Source organism: Artemia sp. Qi Xiang Cuo, chromosome 6, assembly GCF_049724085.1.
Source record: "Artemia sp. Qi Xiang Cuo chromosome 6, ASM4972408v1, whole genome shotgun sequence".
In the NCBI taxonomy this organism is placed as follows: domain Eukaryota; kingdom Metazoa; phylum Arthropoda; class Branchiopoda; order Anostraca; family Artemiidae; genus Artemia; species Artemia sp. Qi Xiang Cuo.
Window position 1 is genome coordinate 79,396,181 of NC_142799.1, and position 21,069 is coordinate 79,417,249.

General features: G+C 36.4%; 1 protein-coding gene across 3 annotated transcripts in view; it reads right to left on the reverse strand.

The window, feature by feature from the left end:
* LOC148951637 (protein amalgam-like) overlaps window positions 1–21,069 on the reverse strand; it is a 167,369-nt gene that overhangs the window by 21,591 nt on the left and 124,709 nt on the right. For all 3 annotated transcript variants that reach the window (XM_089090399.1, XM_089090401.1, XM_089090398.1), the window contains exons 6-7: window positions 16,865–16,993; window positions 7,062–7,181 (exon numbers count right to left, since the gene is read on the reverse strand). In XM_089090399.1, the coding sequence (XP_088946525.1) occupies window positions 7,062–7,181; window positions 16,865–16,993 (249 nt within the window). The remainder of the gene's footprint in view (window positions 1–7,061; window positions 7,182–16,864; window positions 16,994–21,069) is intronic.

Genomic DNA, 21,069 nt, shown 5'->3' on the forward strand with positions numbered 1-21,069 from the left:
AGTAATGTTTGAATTTGAATCTTTTTTTGTTTTTTGGATTCAGTCCCATTTTTGCTTTTGTTACAAGAGGCTGCTTATGTTCGTTGCTTTGTTTCTTTTTGTCTATAATTGATTTAAGTTTTTGTGGATTCTTAGTTTTAGGTTTTTGAAGGTTATTCCTTTAGTTTTTTTTTTTCTTTTGTAAATTATTTAGCACCGTCGAAAAGTGTTTAGCACCGTCGGATTTCTTTTTTATTCTCCGTGTGTTGTCCGGCGTGTTTCACTGGCTAAAAATTATGAATACTGTTATTTGTCCTTATTGGTGTATACCTGTTTTTATGCAAAATCTTCAATTTCACTTGAGGATTTATTCTTTTAATTTTATTTTTATCAGAACTTCAGCCATTTGGGTCAAATGTTACCTGAAATTAATACTATAAAAATTAATTTTTTATGTAGGGTCATTTCAATTTTTAAACGCTACTACCCTGAGAACTTGTTCCTGCAAATCATGAACGAACAATAGAAGGAGAGATGATCTGAATGGAGAAGCGAATGTCATAAGCTTTTGATAAGAACACCACACTAAACAACACCATTTTGTCTCTAGAGATGATCACCAAAGCATGTCTAGCCTGCACTAAATTGTATTTCAAAACTTTCTGAACGAGGATAATATCCTAGCGTTAGGCCATACACATTATTCATCTGACCTGACAACAGGCGACTTTTGTCTTTTCCCCAAGGTCTAATATACACTAAAAGGTGTAAAAATGGATACAACTGATCTGCGAAAGAAAAATAGGCACGTGCACTGAACAAGCTCACAGCAGGACTGTCGCACGTGAAGTGGCGTATAAATGGATAAGAATTGCATATTTAAGAGATTGATCTTAATGCGCTTGGCACTTTTAATGCAGATCATGTTTACACAGCGAATTGTACCCTCTTCTTTTTGCATTGGAGATTTTATCCCGATTCCCAAAAAAGGAAAACCAAACCCAGAATGTTTATAATTTTGACCTATTACAATTGTGACTTCCTTTTGCAAAGTCTTCGAGCTTCTTTTTCGATCTGACCTTAAACAGATATGTTACACTCCAACTCACCGGTTCGGGTTAAAGCGGGGAATGGGTTGTGCTGATGCCCTTGCAGTTGTAGCCAATACACTAATTGATAGTTTGATACTGAATCATCAGGAGAATGTCTAATTCCCACTAGTCACGATATCAGACGCGCCTTCGACTCCCTCATCCACCCAGTTATACTCCTCAAAGCGGCCAAACGTGGACCAAATTCTTTGGTGATTCACTGTCTTCAAAATATGTATTCTCGTTTATGTATTTGCCTGAAATTACCTCTTGATAAAAATATGCCCCCTTTTCTGAATAGGAAACTCATTCCTGTCTGGAAAAGCAAACGTCAAGGAGCAGTTTCTTCTCCTAATTGTATTGAATGGTATGAAAAGAGTAGGAAGAGTGAATGAGTTTGGTTTATGATGAAAGAATGTGTGACGCTGCTCAAGCCACAATAGTGGCTTAATAAAACGTCATACTTTCTTACCATTTCTACGTTTGTTGTTAATGTTATTTAAAAAATGTGGTAAGTGCCAGTTAAGTATGATGTAATTATTAGTTGAAAATAAAAGTCCTCTCATCTCATCTCCTAATCTTTTTAATAATTGTGTGTTGGATGCCCAGGACCAGTGCCCTACGTCTCTGATACTATTTTAATTGAGTCTGCCTCTAGTTTGTTATGCAGACGACATTTTAAATCTCAGTTGTACCCTCCATAAAATTAATTAGGTCTTTGTCACACTTAGTACCAAAGTCAGAAATAGTGCTTTTTAGTTGGAAAGGTGAGCCACCGTCCTCTATAGCACTTGGCGATGCAACTGTTAGGGCTGTTGACCACCTCGTTTATTTAGGTCTTCCCATTGGTTCGTCACTACACCGCACCCGATCCCTTCTTCTAGACTATCTCGTACGACGTATATCTGCTACTAATGCATCGATTGCTGCAGTAGAAGTTCGATTCAACTGCCCACTATTAGCTAGCCTTTTCAATGCTGTAGCCCTCTCCCACATCTTGTATATTGCTCCGTTCTGGAAGCTGTTTGCTAGAACTTATTGTCTGAAAGTACGGTTCTATTGTCTATTTTCTTTCGGTTCGTCAAGTATTTTCTTTGGCTGCCGCTTGGCATCGGAATTTTTCATTGTTTGGAAAGTATGGATTTACTGACCCTGAACTTGCAATCTCTAATTTAACTAATAAGCGTAACCGAAGGCTTAGTTCTTCACATTCACAGAATGATTGGTTCACCGTTTTAGTTCAATAGTATTTAAGTTATTTGTGTTTATTGCGTGTATTGCGGAGATCATTTTTTTTTTTTATTTATCTATGAATATGTTGATGTTGTTTGCGTGATTTGCTTTTGCTTCGTTTGATTTTATTCTTATTTTGCCCTTGATTTATTTATGATTTGGAGTTCTTACTTGATTTTATTTGTTTTGTCGATATTTGCTTCGTACTACTGTTTTCTTTAGTTTTTTCTTCATATTTTGCTCCGTTTTTTTCAAGTTTCTGTAGACAAATTTTCAATAAATAAATAAATCTGTGAAAATTGCTCAAAAAATTGTTAGTTAGATTCGAATTTGAGGTTTCAATTGGTGCCAAAGGAGCTACTTTTATAAAGGGTGACACGGGAGAGAAGACATAGACGTGAAAGTTTTCTTACGGCAATTTTGCAGTAGAGAAGAGGGCTTCATTGCTTTACGCCTGAAATACTAATATTTTACCGTTTCCCCCATAATTTTCAGTTATCTGAATTTAATTAACAAACTGTTTATATTTCTTCCACATTATTCACTTTTCTCTCTCTGGAATGACTTTCCTTCCTATAAATACGCAGCTTTCTGCTTTAGATAAAGTAATCTATACTAAATAAACTATTTATGGTCCAGCAGGAGATTCACAGAGCTTAGAAATCACCACCCTCATCATAAATATGTTAGGCCTATCGTTTTTCAAAACCATGTACAATTTGATTGCCTTTAGAAGTGTTGTATTGTGGGGGAGCGAGGGGAGGGACTAAAAATAAAAAAAAACACACATTAGGTTTGGAAGATTATGTTTGGGTAAATGGAATGTTTTGAGCTCCTAACAATTTTTGATGATTGCAGTTTGGGGCATTGGCTCCTCCAAACAAGATATATATTATTCCTGTTAGGGGAGGATCCTTTTTAAAACTTAAGAAACAGGTGAAATGTTGGGAAACAAATCACAAAGTGGGGATAATACACAAGGAAATGAGATTAGGGGAGATGGGGATAAATAAAAGTTCAAATAGGGATAAAATCCTTTTAATAGACAGTGATGATGATAACAGTGATAGAAATTCACAAAAATACCAGATATTTCGGTCACATCTACAGTGACCGTCATCAGTAGTAAAAACTGAACGTCATCAGTTTTAATACTGATGACGGTCACTGTATATGTGACCGAAACATCTGGTATTTTTGTGAATTTCTATCACTGTTATCATCATCACTGTCTATTAAAAGGATTTTATCCCTATTTGAACTTTTATTTATCGTCATGGAAAGGCAGTGTGGTCTCCGAAATTATCTAGGGGAGATGGGACACAGGGAATCAAGAACAAACAATTGAAGCAAAACAGAAAAAGTTTGAGAAATGAGCATCCCTTATGTCTGAACAAATGAGAGATCAAAAATAGTAACAACTGCCATTCCAAGAACCTGCAAAAATGAAAACTTTGGCTAAAACGGCAGTTTCTGATATTGCATTCCCGTCCAAATATTAAAGATATTACGCCTCTTTAGAAGGTCATGTTGCATCAGATGAATCCTCGAAATCTTGTCAGGGTTCAAATTAACACCCCGCCGTGGAAAAAGTGGGTAGCATAGTAACAATGCTACTTTGCAGTTTTCATGGCCGACTGAAATTTAGGCAAATTTTGAAATTTGTTCGCAAATTCGGCAGCTTTTAGAATGCTGCAACTGGCTGCTTTGGAATTTTTTTCCATACCTTCTATCACCTCTGCTGAGGATGAGCATAAAAGTATTGGTAATTCCTTGTAAAAGTGTTTGCGATGGAAAAATTTAACTTTGGTATTGACTAACTATACATACAGCAGTTAATTTCTAATTAGTAATCGAATAATTGCCTGTAACGTGAACTTAATGACCTTATATTACTAGAGACAAAATAAAGCTATTGCATATTTTCCAAATGGTCGGTAAAAAGAACGATATCTGTTATATATTCAAGCAAAACGAGGGAAACCGCATTAAAAAAAATAGAAAATAAAATTAATCCAACTTTAGTATATATTTTGTCTTAAAGATTTACACATATAATTGACAGAAAATGGAAGTTTTCTTGGTTCTCCAAATGTTGTTTCTCTGACGTTGTCTTTATATTTCCTATAAAGAACTCATAAGCATACAGGAATTTGATGGACGCGGAATTATACTTCGGACATATTGTGAGAATTTTCACATCTGTAGGTTCTGTTGAGACATATTCTTAGTCTAAAAATATTATCTGTGCATGAGAATATGGACATTGGTTTTCCACAACCTCGTCAAACAGGGTTAGACAAATAGGCTACGTGAGAATTCTGAAAAATTCTTTGTAATATAATAAGCAAACATATCTTATTGCTTTTATTTGTGTAAGGCCCTATTACGTGAATATTTGTTTTTGACTAATCAATTAATACTATTTAGTGAGGAAATATTGAAGGACATAAGAAATTTTGTAATATGTAAGGCTAAAATCTAGAAATGGAGTGTAGCTCTACCACCTAAATCATAAAAGGGTAAATACCACGAGGGATAAAATATAATAAAGTTTTTCGCCATACTATTCATTGCAATAGATGGGACAGATGGCCGTATTAAGCCACGTTGGGTAGGAATTTCAAGAGTGGTGCGAAGAATCGGAGGACTAGACATCAGAATTAGAGTATAGAATATTTGAGGAAAAACTGCACTTCTCAGTTTCGTAACAGATCTACTAGAGACCAAGTTTATAGGTGGTAGGTGGAGCGTGAAGGGGTTAAATAGTTGTCTTTCGAAACCAATACGTGTGGTTGAATTCTCATGCTTTCAGTGAAAATATAGAATCAACAAATACTTCAATGACAGAGTTTACATCCCGAAGCATCGAAGTTTCCAATAGTTAAAGCAAAATGTTTCATGTTAATTGAAAGTATCATATAAGGTTACAAAACCAGAACCAAACGAAACCAGAAAGCATTATGAAACCAATCGTTAAGATCTTTTGCAACTTCTAGGATGTAGACTACTCGCTCGGGTGGGCTACTAGTATATACACTAAACTTCTGCATATAAATTGCTCGCAATTAAACTTTACGCGCGCTTGGAATGGTTTATTTTTGTTTATAAGATCCATTTGCGTGTAGTTCGGTGAGACACATTCTGATCTGACCACATATTTTGTTGATGTTGCTTCCAAAGAGTGTGTGTAACTTATAAGGATGGAAACTGGCGCTCGTGTTAACCTAAAAATCCTCAAGGCCATCTAGCGTTTGGCGTTTCTTGGCATATTTTTAGTGCAATAATAAAGACAAATGTGTAAATGGCAAAATTAGTATAGTATAAAGTATCTGATTTCAGTACCAAATGTTAGATGGTGTTGGCAGGGTCGTTACTAGCCATGTGTTCTCGCACGTGTCCTGGATTTTAGCACAGTACCATTTTTTTTGGGGGGGGGGGAGCAAGGGATTTTAACAACTGAGTCGGTCATCATTATCAGTTAGTAACTCTACTGATGATGATGACCGACTGTGTCATCAAAATATTTGGAGCCATTATTTGGATTTTTGTTTCACTGTCTAATAAAAGGCCCTGTCCCTATTTGGAACTCTGATTTATTTCATCATACTTTATATATGCAAGGTTTGGGGATGTAGTTTTGTCGAAAATTATTAGCAAAGATGAATTATATAAAATACGGCAACTTGAACAATTAGGACCTATTATGGGGAGACGGGTAAGTATTTGGACATAATATCTTCTATAACAATCCTTATTTTTGTCTCCCATTCTTGATCCTAGCGCCAATATTTTCAGATAGAAATCCAGTAACAGAAATTCGTAGAAATCCAGTATCAGAAATACGTAGAAATCCACGGATCAGAGGAGATATGGCAGCACCATTGACCTAAATTTATCACCTATAAATTTTATTCCCAACTAATTCACAGGTCTTTTTTATTTCAAAATAATTCTTTATTTTCAACTAGTTTTTTATTTCCAATTAACTTCAAGGAAATTAAAGACCTCGTATATACATATTTCTCTAAAAATCACTGAAGTGTATCTCTTTGAGACGTGTCCATCTTAAAGAATCTGTGATTAATATATTGCTGGAAAGTATCTTTGACTCATGAAAACCATGTATCTTGGAGGATTATGTTTATTATTTTTACTCTACACTAAATTTTAAAGTCCAGCTAGTCCTTAATTTCCCATTAATTTGCATAAGGGCTAAGCATATAAAAACTGCAAAATTTTAAAAAGCTGAAAAATTTTAAAGGGCATTTTAAGATTAAAAAAGGTAACTATGATATATTTTATACCATGATATTTTTTCTTTAGCAAACGACTGAGTGGAGCAATCTTGCAAATTTTTTTAGTATATAGACACGCAACAGGCTGGACTAACTTTTGACTGCAATCAACTGAATCAAGACATAATCAGCTGACATTAGAATCTTAATTCCTAATCAAACAAACTTACATTTAAACAGGAAGACAAAATGAGCACTTTTTTTCCTATTTTGGGCCACTTTAAAAAACTATGGCGGTATTCCAGACTATGAGTCTTTAATTATATTGTATAAATTTGTTCTTTGTCTTAAACTTTATTTTGAATTTTCATCTATTTTACGGTTTAGTTATATTTCTTTTTTATTCAAAATAAGTTTTGTCTCAAATACTTTTTTTATTTTCATAAACACGGGGGCTTAACATCGAGAAATACAAAACTCAAACCAGTTGAAAACTTAAAAAAAACATTAAAGTACATACCTTTTTGATGATACCATGATACTGTAGCCTTAGGAAATGACTGAGCAGAGCAATCCAGCTTCACAAAAGTTTTTAGGGGAGATGCAATCAACTGATTGGAGGCAGAAACGCTCGGTGGAACTGTAAACATATTAACAAGTAAAATCCAAAGGAAAAGCCATTTAAAGTCTTTTTTGCTATAACTTTTTGAAATATATTTTAATGTATCAAAACTATAATAAGGTAGGACAAAATTATATGATGGTACATGTTAAAGATTACAAATATAAGCTGCCATTATTTAGTTCGGTTGGTCTTGACGCCTGAGCCACGTTAGAATCACAGTTGTCAATGAAATGAAAATTAAGCAGGGCTGTTGCCAATTCGTATCCTGTTCATAACTGGTTATGACTATTATGGGTAGTTTTGGTAAAGGCCCATTTAAAATGAGGTTTCATTAGCCTCAACATGAGCGATACGCAATTTTCCATGAAATTTCTCATCCAATCAAAGAACTCAACAAAAACCTGATTGCATGTGTTAGCGCCAGCTAAATACCGGTAATAGTAAAATATCGTTTCGAATTTGCCTTAAGTCTACACCGTTTTGTCTCACGGCTGGGGGAGTGAGCTAAAAATTTTCAGAAACAGGATTTTTTGGGAGAAGGGGGAAAGAATGTAAAGTTTGTTCTAGGAGAAGGAGCAAAATATATTCCTTGGTCGTCAAAAAACAATATTTGTTTTGATTTTTTTTTTTTTGTGCTGACAGGCTCTTTGGCTAGTTATGTAGTCTTTCTCAGACTTATGAAAATTAGGCTACAGTATATTTCTATTAGTTGTTGTGACAATGTAAGAAATGCAGTTTCAATCTAGTTTTGATCGATTTTCTACTAAAGTGATCAAATTCATGCCCCCTCTCATTGTTTCTCCCATAACCTTTTCCCGAAGTATGCGCAAGTTATCATAGAAGAATGGACCGTGGAATGATCAAGCTAATTATCGTCCAATATCTCTCTGTGTTTAGAAGATTTTTCAAACAACGATGCTTTTTGTCTTAAAACCTTATGAAGATTTATAAACTTATAAAGGTTTTCGATATAATTTCCATCAGATTATTCAACTTCCTATGGTTGCGTATTTCTGTTAAACTTTCTTAATTCTGTGCTATACTCGCCTTTGATTCCTGCTTCTTTATTCTTGCATGTTTGTAAAGCATTCTATTCGTTAACCCACATTATTCTTCTCTCTAAACTTTTTCATTTTGGTTAAATGTAGTGCCTTTCTTTGGTATGAATCTTGCATGTCAGTTCCATAATCTTTGTTGATTCACCTTTGCATTCACTCTCAAATGTTACTATGATGTCCTTCCTGGATCACTTCCAGGGTCACCACTGTTTATAATTTATGTTAATGACTTAATTTTCGTAGATTTTTTTTTCACTTGAAAATCCCTTGAGGGACCTAGAAGGACCTGCTGTGGCGAGCCTAATTTCAAGCTTTGGCACCCCTGATTTTAAGCGAAGCTATCCAACTCCTTGGAATAGCGGCAAGATTGACAAGTGAGTGAGCTATTCTATGTGAAAAATATCTACAGAAATATCAAATTCAAGTTTTAAGCTAGAATGTGAGATCAGTGACGCAAAAAATCAACAAGGCTTTTCACGGCTATGGAAATGAATCGTTATACCAAACAGGCATTCTTTGTCTGTCAGAGACAGCATTTAACGGAATGCCTGAAAAAACCATAACAATTCGTGACTCCGAAAACTCATTATGATATTCAGCTCTGGTGGGCATGATTGGATCCGGTGACCAAGAGTCGGCTTTATGATTGGCCACCGTGCGCAAAAGGTCTTCTTGCATGGGATCCGGTGAACACCCGAATAGCCAAACAAAGACTGAAAGCAATACTATTCGATATCCATATCACTGCTGTTTACAGATCAAAGAGTATGATAAGTGATCCTTCTACACTGATTTCGAGACTAAGATACAGAAATGGCCAAAATGAGATTCCCTGATTTTAGTGGATGATTGAAACTTCCGTGTTGGCCCAAAAGACACAATCTTAGCAAAATTGTTGGTCCCTTCACTTACATCAAGTGGTATTCCAATGGAGATAGACTACTCCGTTTCGTGAGATCCAATAAACTTACCATTACGAACACAGTCTTCCAACACAAACCCTCCCAAAGTATAGCTTGGCACTGGAATGATACCCTACAGCTGCTCAAGTTGACCATGCGTCAGCGTTGGCGCTCCCCAGTCATCAATTTTTGAGCTTACAGAGCAGCGTAGACGGGATTAAAATCTGGAAGTGATTATACGCTTGTAGGCACAAAGATACTACTGAAGTTGAGTGTGAGGAAGATAAAACCCTCATAAAGGAAGTTAGGCTTGAAGAAAATTAAAATCCAATCAGTGAAAGAAGAATTTTGCGTGAAGTTAAAGAGTCAGGTCGCAAGCTCGACAGTCTGTGATGAAGATCCTACCATCCTATGGAAAAAGGTCCGGGACACCACTGAAAAGGTGGCCGCTGAAGCTATCGCCTATGCTCCTACAGAGCTGAGGAAAGTTATATGTCAGAGAAAACAGTAAACCTAATTGGGTAAACGACTGCAATCAGTGGCCATTTTGTTCAGAATAGTCAAAAATCTTATAAACATGTCCTCAAGGATGACTTAATCCCCCACAGTTCCCGGGGGACGGGCTGCAAATTATGAACTTTACCCATAGTTTACATACAGTATTGGTTATTGGAAATTATACAGACGTTTTCAGGAAGGATTTTTTCTGGTGGGGGGGGGTGGGGGGGGGAGCAGGGGGTTACGTGGGTATATCTTTCCATGGAGGAAGTTTTCTTGCGGGAAGGGACATTTCTATAAAGGGGGCGCCGGATTTCCCAGCATTATTTAAAAAAAGATCAGAAATTAAATCTGCAATCAGTAGCCATTTTGTTCAGCATAGTCAAAAATCTTATAAATATGTCCTCAAGGATGACTTAATCCCCCACAGTTCCCGGGGGAAGGGCTGCAAATTATGAACTTTGCCCATAGTTTACATACAGTATTAGTTATTGGGAATTATACAGACGTTTTCAGGAAGGATTTTTTCTGGGGGGGGGGGGGTTGGGTGTTGGGAGTAGGGGGTTACGTGGGTGTATCTTTCCATGGAGGAAGTTTCCTTGGGGGAAGGGACATTTCTATAAAGGGGGCGCCGGATTTCCCGGCATTATTTAAAAAACGATCAGAAATTAAATTAAAAAAACAGGTTTTTTCAACTGAAAGTAAGAAGCAACATAAAATCTCAAAACGAACATAAATTATTGCGTATATGAGGGGGTTCACCCCCTGGTCAATACCTCGCTCTTTACGCTAAAGTTTTTTTTTTGATTATTTTAAAAGAGCTATCTATTCTAATTAAAAAAAAAGAAAAAAGGGAGAAACACCCCCTAAAAGTCATAGAACCTTAATGAAAATCATACCATCAGATTCAGAGAACCGAACAGTAGAGGCTTCAAGCTCGTATTTGCAAAAATGTGGAATTTTGTATTTTTTACTAGAAGAAAGATCACGGATGCGTGTTTATTATTATTTTTAATTTATTTATTTATTTTTTTCCAGGGGCGGTCATATTGACCCAGTGGTCCTAGAATATCGCGGGAGCGCTCATTCGAACGGAAATTAGTGCTCTTTTTAAGTGACTAACAAAAATGGAGGGCAACTAGGCTCCCTCCAGCGCTCATTTCTTTCCCAAAGTCACCCAATCAAAATTTTTAGATAGCCATTTTGTTCAGTATGGTCAGAAAATACAGTAACTATGTCTTTGAGGATGACGTAATCCTCCACAGTCCTCGGGGGAGGGTTTGCAAGTTATGAACTTTGCCCAATGTTTAGACGTAGTATTGGATAATGGGAAGTATACAGAAATTTCAGGGGGATTTTTCTGGTATTTGGGGGAGGGTGTCGGGGGATACGTGGAACGATCTTTTCATGAAAGAAGTTTTCATGGGGGAAGGGACATTACTATAAAGGGGGCGCCAGATTTCCCAGCATTATTTAGAAAAAAAAACGATCAGATATCAAATAAAAAAACAACAATTGTGTCAACTGAATGTAAGGAGCAACATCAAAACTTAAAACGAACAGAAATTATTACGTATATGATTGGGTTCACTCAATAGTCATTACCTCGCTCTTTACGCTAAAGTTTTTTTTGTACTTTCATCAGAGATATTTATTCTAATTAACGGCCTTTGTGATTAAAGGGCCATTCTTAAAGAATTGGAACTTAATTTGAACAATAGCGTAAAGGGCGAGGTATTGAGTAGGGGATGAACCCCCTAATATAAGTAAAAAAAAATATACGAATATAGAAGTTCGTTACGTAAGTTACGTCAGATCAAAATTTCGAGAAAGCCATTTAGCCAAAAAAAAAGTAAAATTAACATGCAAATTTCGTTTTAATTATTCATGTACGGTGAGCCAAAATATTAATTCAAAAAAGTTCAGAAATTAAATAAGAAAACAAGTTTTTTTAACCGAAAGCAAGGAGCGACATTAAAACTTAAAACGAACAGAAATTATTCCGTATATGAAAGGGGCTGTCCCCTCCTCAACGCCTCGCTCTTTACGCTAAAGTTTGACTCTGTCTCACAACTTTATTTTTTAAAACAAAAAAAAAACTTTAGTGTAAGAGTGAGGCGTTGAGGATGGGACACCCCCTTTCATACACGGAATAATTTCTGTTCGTCTTAGGTTTTATTGTCGCTCCTTACTTTCAGTTAAAAAAAAATTATTTTTTTATTATTTAATCTTGAGAAGGCATAGGGATCAGCTTTACTCATGATAATTTTTGCTCCTATTGAGTTTGACTCGGCTATTTATTCTACTTTCTGTTCATTTTGTTTTTCATTTATTTATTGATAGCTATTTGTGGTAGTTTTACACTTGGAAGATTATTTGACTTTATGTTTGCTCTGTCTCGGCTTAATGGAACTCTTTACTTTTCTTTGAAAAACTTCTTTTGTGGAAAAAGGTTTTAAATTAATAATTATGAAATACGTCGTGACCGTGTTGCTTATTCATTGTTAATCTTTCTATTTCTCTAGGTAACAGGAAACATATTTTTCTTTTCCTTTCAATTGTTTTTCGACGTAAAGATGTTTTTTTTCAAATATTTAAATAAGATAAAGAGTTAATTTAACGTTAAAATTCAATGAAAATATTTAAAGGTTGTTAGTATTGAATTTTTTATTTTAGATGTAGTTAATGTTTACAATTCCAAAGAAGAGTTTGATCAATCTGCAAGGTCTGGGAAGGCGTTATTGCCATTTTATAAACTCTTATGTCATCCATAAAGTTTTTTAATCTGATTTATAAAAAATAAATCAGAGCCCGATAGAGCACTGGCTAAGAATTTTTCTTTCAGAACTTGGGTCATTTAGGCCTGACACCATCAAGATTTTGCTCCCAAATTCAAATACCAAGGGACCCTTAAGTGGCTGCTACTAGACATATTACTTGGCTTTGCTTTCCATCTGAAGTCCCTGTTACTGCATTACTTGTTTCTGACCAGGCTAATTCGTATATTTTGTCAAACATTTGCAGTCAACACCCTTTTCCCTTACCTTTTATACGCTCCATTAAGAAGACAACCTCTAGAGGAAAAACTTGTAGATTTCTGAACAGGAACAATAAAGATAGGGAGCTAAAAGAAGTTGGACAGTCGTAGCCGGTTAAATATTAGGTAGCTGATGGAATAAAACTAACTTTTTCTTTTTTAGTGAAAAAGAAAAAGTAAATTTTAATACATTTATTTTAAATATAAATTTCATTATTTATAAGTTTTAACAAGGAACAAAATATCTTAAAAGAAATGTAATTCAGTTTTAAGCTCAGTTTTATAGGCATATAAGTTTTAAAAAGTTTTTCTTACCGGGGGAGGGCAGGAGTTTCTGAGTTTAATTTGCTTTCTTGTAAAAGGGTAGCCTATTTACATTTTCTTCTTTAAATTTCTTTTTTTATATTTCATTTTATGTCTTATTTTCCCCTCTCCCCTATTGGGAGGATATCTGGGGGACTTATGATATTTGAAAAGAGCATTAGATACAGAATCAAACAATGTTTTTCTTCCCTTCCTATCTAATCTTTATCCTATAAATAGCTTAATAGCTTATATACCTTTTTTCTCACTATTAAATAAAAAAAAGTTTGTTTTTAACTGAAAGTAAGGAGCAACATTAAAATTTAAAACAAACAAAACCTTCTTACGAATATGAGAGGCGTTGCCCCCCCCACTCAATAGCTCACTCTTCACGCTAAAGTTTTTTAATATTAAAAAATCCTTCTTATTGTTCAAATAAAACGACTCTTATGCTTCAGAATTCATTCTTAAAGAATCAGGACGCAAAGTCTAACTTCAGCGTAAAGAGCTAAGCATTGAAGAGGGGGAAACCCCCCTCGTATACGTAAAAATTTCTGTTCGTTTTTAATTTGATGTTACTCCTTACTTTCTCCAAGTTGAAAAAACCGTTACTCCTAGTAGAAAAAATTGATTTTTTATTGAATTTCTTATTATTTTTAAACAATGCCGGGAAATCCCCCCCTCTATGGAAAATTCCTCTGATGTAAACTACCCCTACCATCATGACATTTCGCCACAGACAATTCCATTCTCGCTGAAAATTCTCCCAGAAAATTTTTTTGCAGACGTTTCCGGCTGAAAAGTTTTGCTTATCACACTTTCACTTGAAAAGACTCTAATTTTGTATTGTTTTTCAAATCCTACCGGGAATCCCCTCCGTGGAAAATTTCCCCCACGAATTCCCCTCCCCTTTAGTAAGTTGCTCCCGCAGATTATTCCCCCTGGAGGATTTATCCTGCAGAAAACTACCCCATGGAGAATTTCTTCTGTAGAGAATACCCCCGTAAAAAAATTCCAACTCGGTGAAAGTTTTCCCCAGAAAATTCCCCTTTAACATCTCCACACGTAAAATTCCGTCGGCAAAGAGAAAGTAAGAGGAAAGTTCGTTAAGGAATTCTGGCAAATTCACCTAATGTAAAATATCTCCTGGAACGTCCACTACTTGGAAACTTTCCTCCCCACAGAAATTCTCACCGAGGAGGAAAAGCTCCCCAACCGAAAATTCACCAACTCCCCCCCCCCCCAGAAACGTCTGTATACTTCCCAATAACAAATACTATATGTAAACAATGGGTAAATTTCATAACTTCCAGAACTTTCCCCAGGGCTGTCGAAGGTCATGTTATCCCCAAAGGTATAGTTAATGGACCTTTAAACTATGCTGAGCACATTAGCTATATCAAATATTGATCCGACGACTTTGGGGGTTTTTGGGGGCGTGAAAGATGGGCTAAATGCACTCCTATCTATTTGGTCAATTAGAAAGGGAACTAGAGCTTTTAATTTTGGTTCGAATTAGATTGTTTCTATATGATCACCCGTGGGAAAAAACAAAAACCAAAACAAACAAATACTCATCCGTGATCTTTTTTTGCTGGCAAACAATACAAAATTCCACGTTTTTGTCGATGGGAGCTTAAATCCACTAAAATACGGTTTTCTGATACGCTGAATCTGAGAATGTGGTTTTAATTAAGCTTTCTTGACTTTTAGGGTTGTCCCCTCTTTTTTCAAAAATCAGGCAACTTTTTTCAGGCTCTTAGATTTTGATGGGTAGCACTAAAATTCATGAATCACATATATTTGGAATCAGGTATATATATTTGGAAAATATATATAATATATTTTCATAAAAATACTTTCATAAAAATATTTCACAAATATATATATTTGGAATCAGGTATATTGGAATCAGGAATCGCATATATTTGGAATAAGGTATATATTTGGAAAATATATTTGGAAAATATATATAATACATTTTCATAAAAATACTTTCACAAATACATATATTTGGAATCAGGTATATTGGAATCAGGAATCGCATATATTTGGAATAAGATATATATATTTGGAAAATATATATAATATATTTTCATAAAAATACTTTCATAAAAATATTTCACAAATATATATATTTGGAATCAGGTATATTGGAATCAGGAATTGCATATATTTGGAATAAGCCAATTCTTTTGCTTTGTTTATTGATATCAAAATTCTGTTTCTCAGAGTTTCTGTTACTATTCAGCCGTGCCACCAAGTTGTTGTTACCAAGAACTGTTTGAAAAAAAAAAAAAACTTAAAAAAAGAATGTTCAATATTAAATAGTGTTGCCATTTCCTGATTGCCATAAAACTCTTCCATATAAGACGAATGTGCAGCATTACTTCTTTCGAAACTGGGAAGCTGAATTTATAGTTGATATTTTTGAATCGATTGTTTGCCTCGGAATTTTCACTCAATAGCAACTTGGTCTTCTTTGGGGCAAAATTGTAGCTTAGTGCCATACAAAGGCAGAAAACTCAATTTTTTGTAGCGGAAACTAGTTGGTCACTCAAAAAGAACAAGAGGACTTTTGATCTCAGTTAGAATAAACCCTTTCCTGATCTTCTAAGACCCCCTCCAGGCACAAACAACTCTCTTTTCTATATTTATGGGAAGACTAATAAAGAGTTAGACATTTTGGGCATGAAGCACTCTCTTTTAGGCAGGGTCAGTGTGTAGGGGTGGGGGCTACCCCACCCCTGCACAATGATCCACCACCTCTTATTCATAAAAGCAGCTGCACAATTATATATCATTGAACAAAATAATATGGAAAACCATGTAAATCAACTTAGTTAAATCAAACATTAAGGTAAATGTCACTTGGCCGATACCGATTGGCTGTAAATGTCGATATAACTATCGACACGTCGATAATGTCGACTGTCGATAATCTCAGAATTGCCAGTCGATGGCAGCTTGACCCTCTTCAGGGAAGAATTGTAGCTTGGTGCCACAAAATGGCAATAACGTCACTTTCCAATGGCGCAATCTGTAAGATGACCCATAAAGGGTACTAGAACTTTTAATTTCCATTTGAAAGAATCCTGATCCTCTAGCATCCTTATGTCGGTGCGATCATTCCTGGGGGAAAACAAAAAAAAGGAAATAAAGACGCAACCGTAATCTTTCTTCTGAGAAAAAAAAATGCAAAATTTCATATTTGTGTAGATAGGGTAGGGCTGATATGCTAAATCTGATCTTATGGTTATATTAATACAGCTTGAACTCTTGGGGGCGTCTGCCCCCTGTTCTGAAAATCAGGTAAATTTCGCCTGGCTCGTAGTTTTTGATGGACGCAGCATTAGCAATTCTTTTTAGATTTAGAGTTTCGGTTACTGTTAGAATGAGTCGCTCCTTACATAAGGTTCATTTTGATGAACTTTTCGGCAAAGGTTACTTAATAGCAGCAAAAAAAAAAGACGAGAACGAATTTTCAGTGTCTTTTTTCCATCGCCGTTTCAGCACTTTGAACTCTTATTGCAAAATAATGGTCGTAAGTAGATGGGGTATCAAAGGTAGTGATTTACCTAGGGAGGGGGGCTTGGGGCCCTTCACCCAGCCAAGAAAATCTTTAATTTTTCGGAATTTTTGGCACTTCTTATTAAAATGGGTAAATAGGAGCTGTTACTTAGCATTGCTTCCCCCCCCAAAAAAAGTCTGCAATTATATTACCTTGATTTTACCGGTTCAACCTTGCTCTGAACAAATAGGCCTGAGTTATTAGAACTTTCATAATGCTATAAATAAAGTGCTAGATTATTTACTAATTATCAGGTAAACCAAACCTATTATTGTCTATAAGAACTCTATATTATAAATATAAAACAAAGGAGCAAAGTCAATGCTTACATGTCACTGAGATCACAATTCTTCGACTGACTAAGGGGGGAACGCCATTAGAGGCAATGCATAAATATGCACCGGCATCCTGTCGGGAAACTCCGGTTAGAACGAGTTCATTTCCGTCCAATTTTCGTGCTGAAAAGGAAAAAGGATATTAGTGCAGGAATCCTACAAATTAGCCTACATATATTTTACCCCTTACAAAACGAATTAAAAAGGCGTTCATTGGGAATCAGCTTTTGTGAAATGCGTTTTGAATGCTTTGTTAAGTACGTTGAAGGCAAGTTAATTTTTTTTTATACCTACTTATTTGTTTTTAGAAGGAGTAAATAAAAAAAAACAAGTTTTTTTTAACTGAAAGTAAGGAGCAATATTAGAACTTAAAACGAACAGAAATTATTCCGTATATGACAGGGGCTGTCCCCTCCTCAACGCTTCACTCATTACGCTAAAGTTTTTTATTGTTTTAAAAATTAGAGTTGTGAGAAAGAGTCCAACTTTAGCGTAAAGAGCGAGGCGTTGAGGAGGGGACAGCCCCTTTCATATACGGAATAATTCCTGTTCGTTTTAAGTTTTAATGTTTCTCCTTACTTTCAGTTAAAAAAAACTTCTTTTTTTTATTTAATTTTTGAACGTTTTTGAATTAATGGAGGTTTTGATTTTGGTTCACCATACATGAATAATTAAAAAGAAAATTGTATATAAGTTTTACTTTTATTCGGTTAACCCTTTCAGACCTGAACCAGGAAGGAGTTGCGTAAAAATTCTGAAAATAGCAGAGAGTGATCCTGGAGGTTCAACTAGAACATATTTATTTAAAAAAAAAAATTATTTCATTCCAAATCCAAACTGTGAATGGTTACCATATAGTCACTTCAGGTATATACAGATACTATTTTAGGTGAAAATTTGTGAAACAGTTGCGATCTAAGTTCAAACACAGTCGAACTTTGCACTTCGAACACATGATTCGACTGGTTCCACCCCTAGCGCACTTCTCATAGCGACATCTTCCCTTTTCAGTCGTATCCGGAAAATGCGAGGTCTTGTCAAACCTCGTTGATTCCGAAGGCATCCCGCCTCGCGAGGTAGACGTATTGCGCTTCGTCACTAATAAGGATGGTCTTCCAACTCGAGGACTTTCAGATACGCCAGTAAGAACCAACCCACGAGCAATGTCCATTTTGAAGTACAGTAGAGACATATGCTGAACATTGGTCTGCTTACACTGTCGGCGGTGTATCAGCCAGGCGTTGTTCACAGCCATGTCAAAGAAGCAGTAAACAATCCTCATATACCATTTCTTCGAGCGAATTTCAGTCCTGTAAAGCTCCAGGAACATGTCAGCAAGATCTACGCCCCCCATGGATTTGTTGTAGTCACGGACGATTCGGGGGCGATCAACTTCGACGTATTTCCGTGTTGTGCCATCCCATCTCTGACACTTATCAATTGGGGTGACTGCACAGTATGACGAAGCCACATGGATTGGTTTGTTGTCATAGCATTTTACTACCGATACTTCTGAATGTCTTTCAAAACGGAAGTCCACTGACCCTCGTCCATTCTTCTTCATGTTGGCGTCGGTATCTAGAACACCGCCCCTCATTCTGTTGCCTGCGTATCGTACCACATGATTCGATGCCATATTCAACCCGAAGCTTGTGAATGAGATCGATGTCAGTACAGAAGTTATCAAAGAACAGCTTGAAGTTCATGAACCTTGGCAGATTTTCTACAAGCCGAAGGATAACGTCAGTACCTTGGCCAAGTTCAGACATTTCAACAGATCCTTTTCCTGTATATATCTCTATGTCACACAGCATTCCACTGATTCCGGCTCTCGTGAAAACCTTTACACCCCACGAGTGGGGCTTGTCCTTCAAGTACTGTCGAAATCCAATTCTTCCTTTGAACGGGATCATCTGTTCATCAATACTTTGGATCTCTTCAGGGTCTGTTTTTCAGGGTCTGTCAGATTCTCCCTGAATGCGTCGTACAGTCTTCTGATCTTGAACAGTTTATCGTAAACAGCCTCTTATTTTGGTATTATTAATGCGTCATCGCATATTTAGAAGAAAGATCTCAAGATGATGAACCTGTATGTACTCATGGTATCAGCCACCGAGGAATATCGTATTCCAGTCTTCCAGTACAGTCTCACAGCCGGAAGCTTGAGAATGCTCATAAGCATTTGAACTCCAAGAAATCTGTGCAGCTCTTCAAGAGAAAGTTTCAGAACAAGATTTTTCTTTCTCATGGCATTCAGGTTCGTTTGGACCACAGTGTTTGAAAGAATTTCTTCTGTGATTAACATTCGGAAGAGATAATTGGGCGTTTGTACATCTTCATAGTGTGGCATAGAACCCTTCCAGGTACTATCTCGAGGTTTGGGCCCTGTTTTTATCCACTTGTATTGCTTTGCCTCCTTTACTAACTTCTTTTTTGCTGCTGGTTTTGCCGTGACCTAAGGAGTATCAGTTGGAGTTACTAGACTAGCCACTGCTTGGGAAGGAGCATTTTTCTTAGCTATTGTAGGGACAAAGGGTTCAGCAGGAGCCATAATTGTTGCTGACTGCATTGCAGAAGAAGTGGCCACTGGTGCTGATGATGTGCTTGAAGAACTGTTTGACGCTGCTGTGTCATTTAATCCCGGGAGAGGCAAATTGAATTGATCCGTGTCATCGCCATTGTCTAACTCGAACCTGCGAAGCATTGATAAAGGGATGTCGTCTGTGTGGTCAATATCCTCTTCATCACTTCTGTCTTCATTGCCATAACAGTTGAGAAAACGTAGAGGTTGAAATTCTTGATCTGGATTGTCTGGTGCCCAGTTTGGATCGTCGTTGTCGGACGAGATATCGAGATCTGAATCACAATCAGGTATGAATAAAAGCCTGGCTGCTTCTTCTGCAGGCATTTTCTTGGTAGCTCTTCTACTTCTTTCCTTGATCTGTCTCTATACCAAGGGGTTAGGACCATGATCTCTCATGGAGTCAGAGCTCGTGCTTGTGTCAGCTGAAATGAAATTCAAGGTAAGTCCATCACTTAAGAATAATAATATAATGCCAAAAAATAGCCCATTGGCCTCTACACTTGCTTGAGGCATCACCCAAAATAGCTCTTTTACCCTTGTTGCCAGTAAAAAGGAGGAACAGAAAGAAAATGTGCCTATTCCCGATCATAAAAAGGACTTGCTGCCTCGTTTGCTGTACAAATCTGCCTAGGTGTGATTTGGCAATGAATGTCTGACGTGACCATTTGGTAACCGATCGTTAGCAACCTTGTTTGGGGCTAAACTACGGCTCAGAATTAGACTAGTGATATCTCATTCGAAAGATCGCATTCTTAGGTACAAAGTAATATTATAATCAGGCTCTGACCTTACCAAAAATGTCCAGGTCATCGAGTTCAAAATCTCTATCTTTCCGCTTTTTCGACATTTTATGTTTTATCTAAACTAGGCCGCTCGCTCGACCGCTCGGGTAAAGCCTTGAGGGATAATAAATTCAAACGCGATAGAGCCAAGCAAGCGCTATCTAGTGAAAAAGAAATCACGGTTGTAACTTGGTCGAGTCGAGAGAAAAAATAGGGGGCAAGGGGTATCCGTATGGTGACCACAGGCATGACCTGTGATAAACCTAGATACGACCTGATAAACCTAAGCACGGAGCCAATTGATTTTGCGTAAGAAATTATTAAGCTAAAATCTGATTACACAAGTGGCTTGCATGTGATTACTGCTTAAGGATTATTCATAGATCGTGGCTTTGTATCAGTATTCAGCACTATTATCATCTGAATCATTCATTGAAATGCTTGGTCTACTCGCAATTACTTGAAATTATTTGCAAATTACTTGATTAATTGGCCCACTCAAAGATAAGTAATTATTTATTTTCAGTGCTACGCTCATTTCGAAATTCAAGCCTTTTGACATTGTTCTCGCCAGTTTCAAAAGTTACCCCCCTTGGACAGTAACTGTTTTGCAGTTAAAAAGGAGTGTTAAAGGATTATGGAGATATACAGTTTTTTGCTACGGCAACAATTCTGAGCACCAAGCGTTAGAGTCTAATTTGAAATTACTTTTGGATGACGCTAATGCTCGCAAAATAACGGAAAAATATGTTGGTACAGCATTTACAGACTTAGATTCGTTTTCGGACGTTTATAAATCGTCGTCACCTACTTGTCTATCATTAAACCCAGCG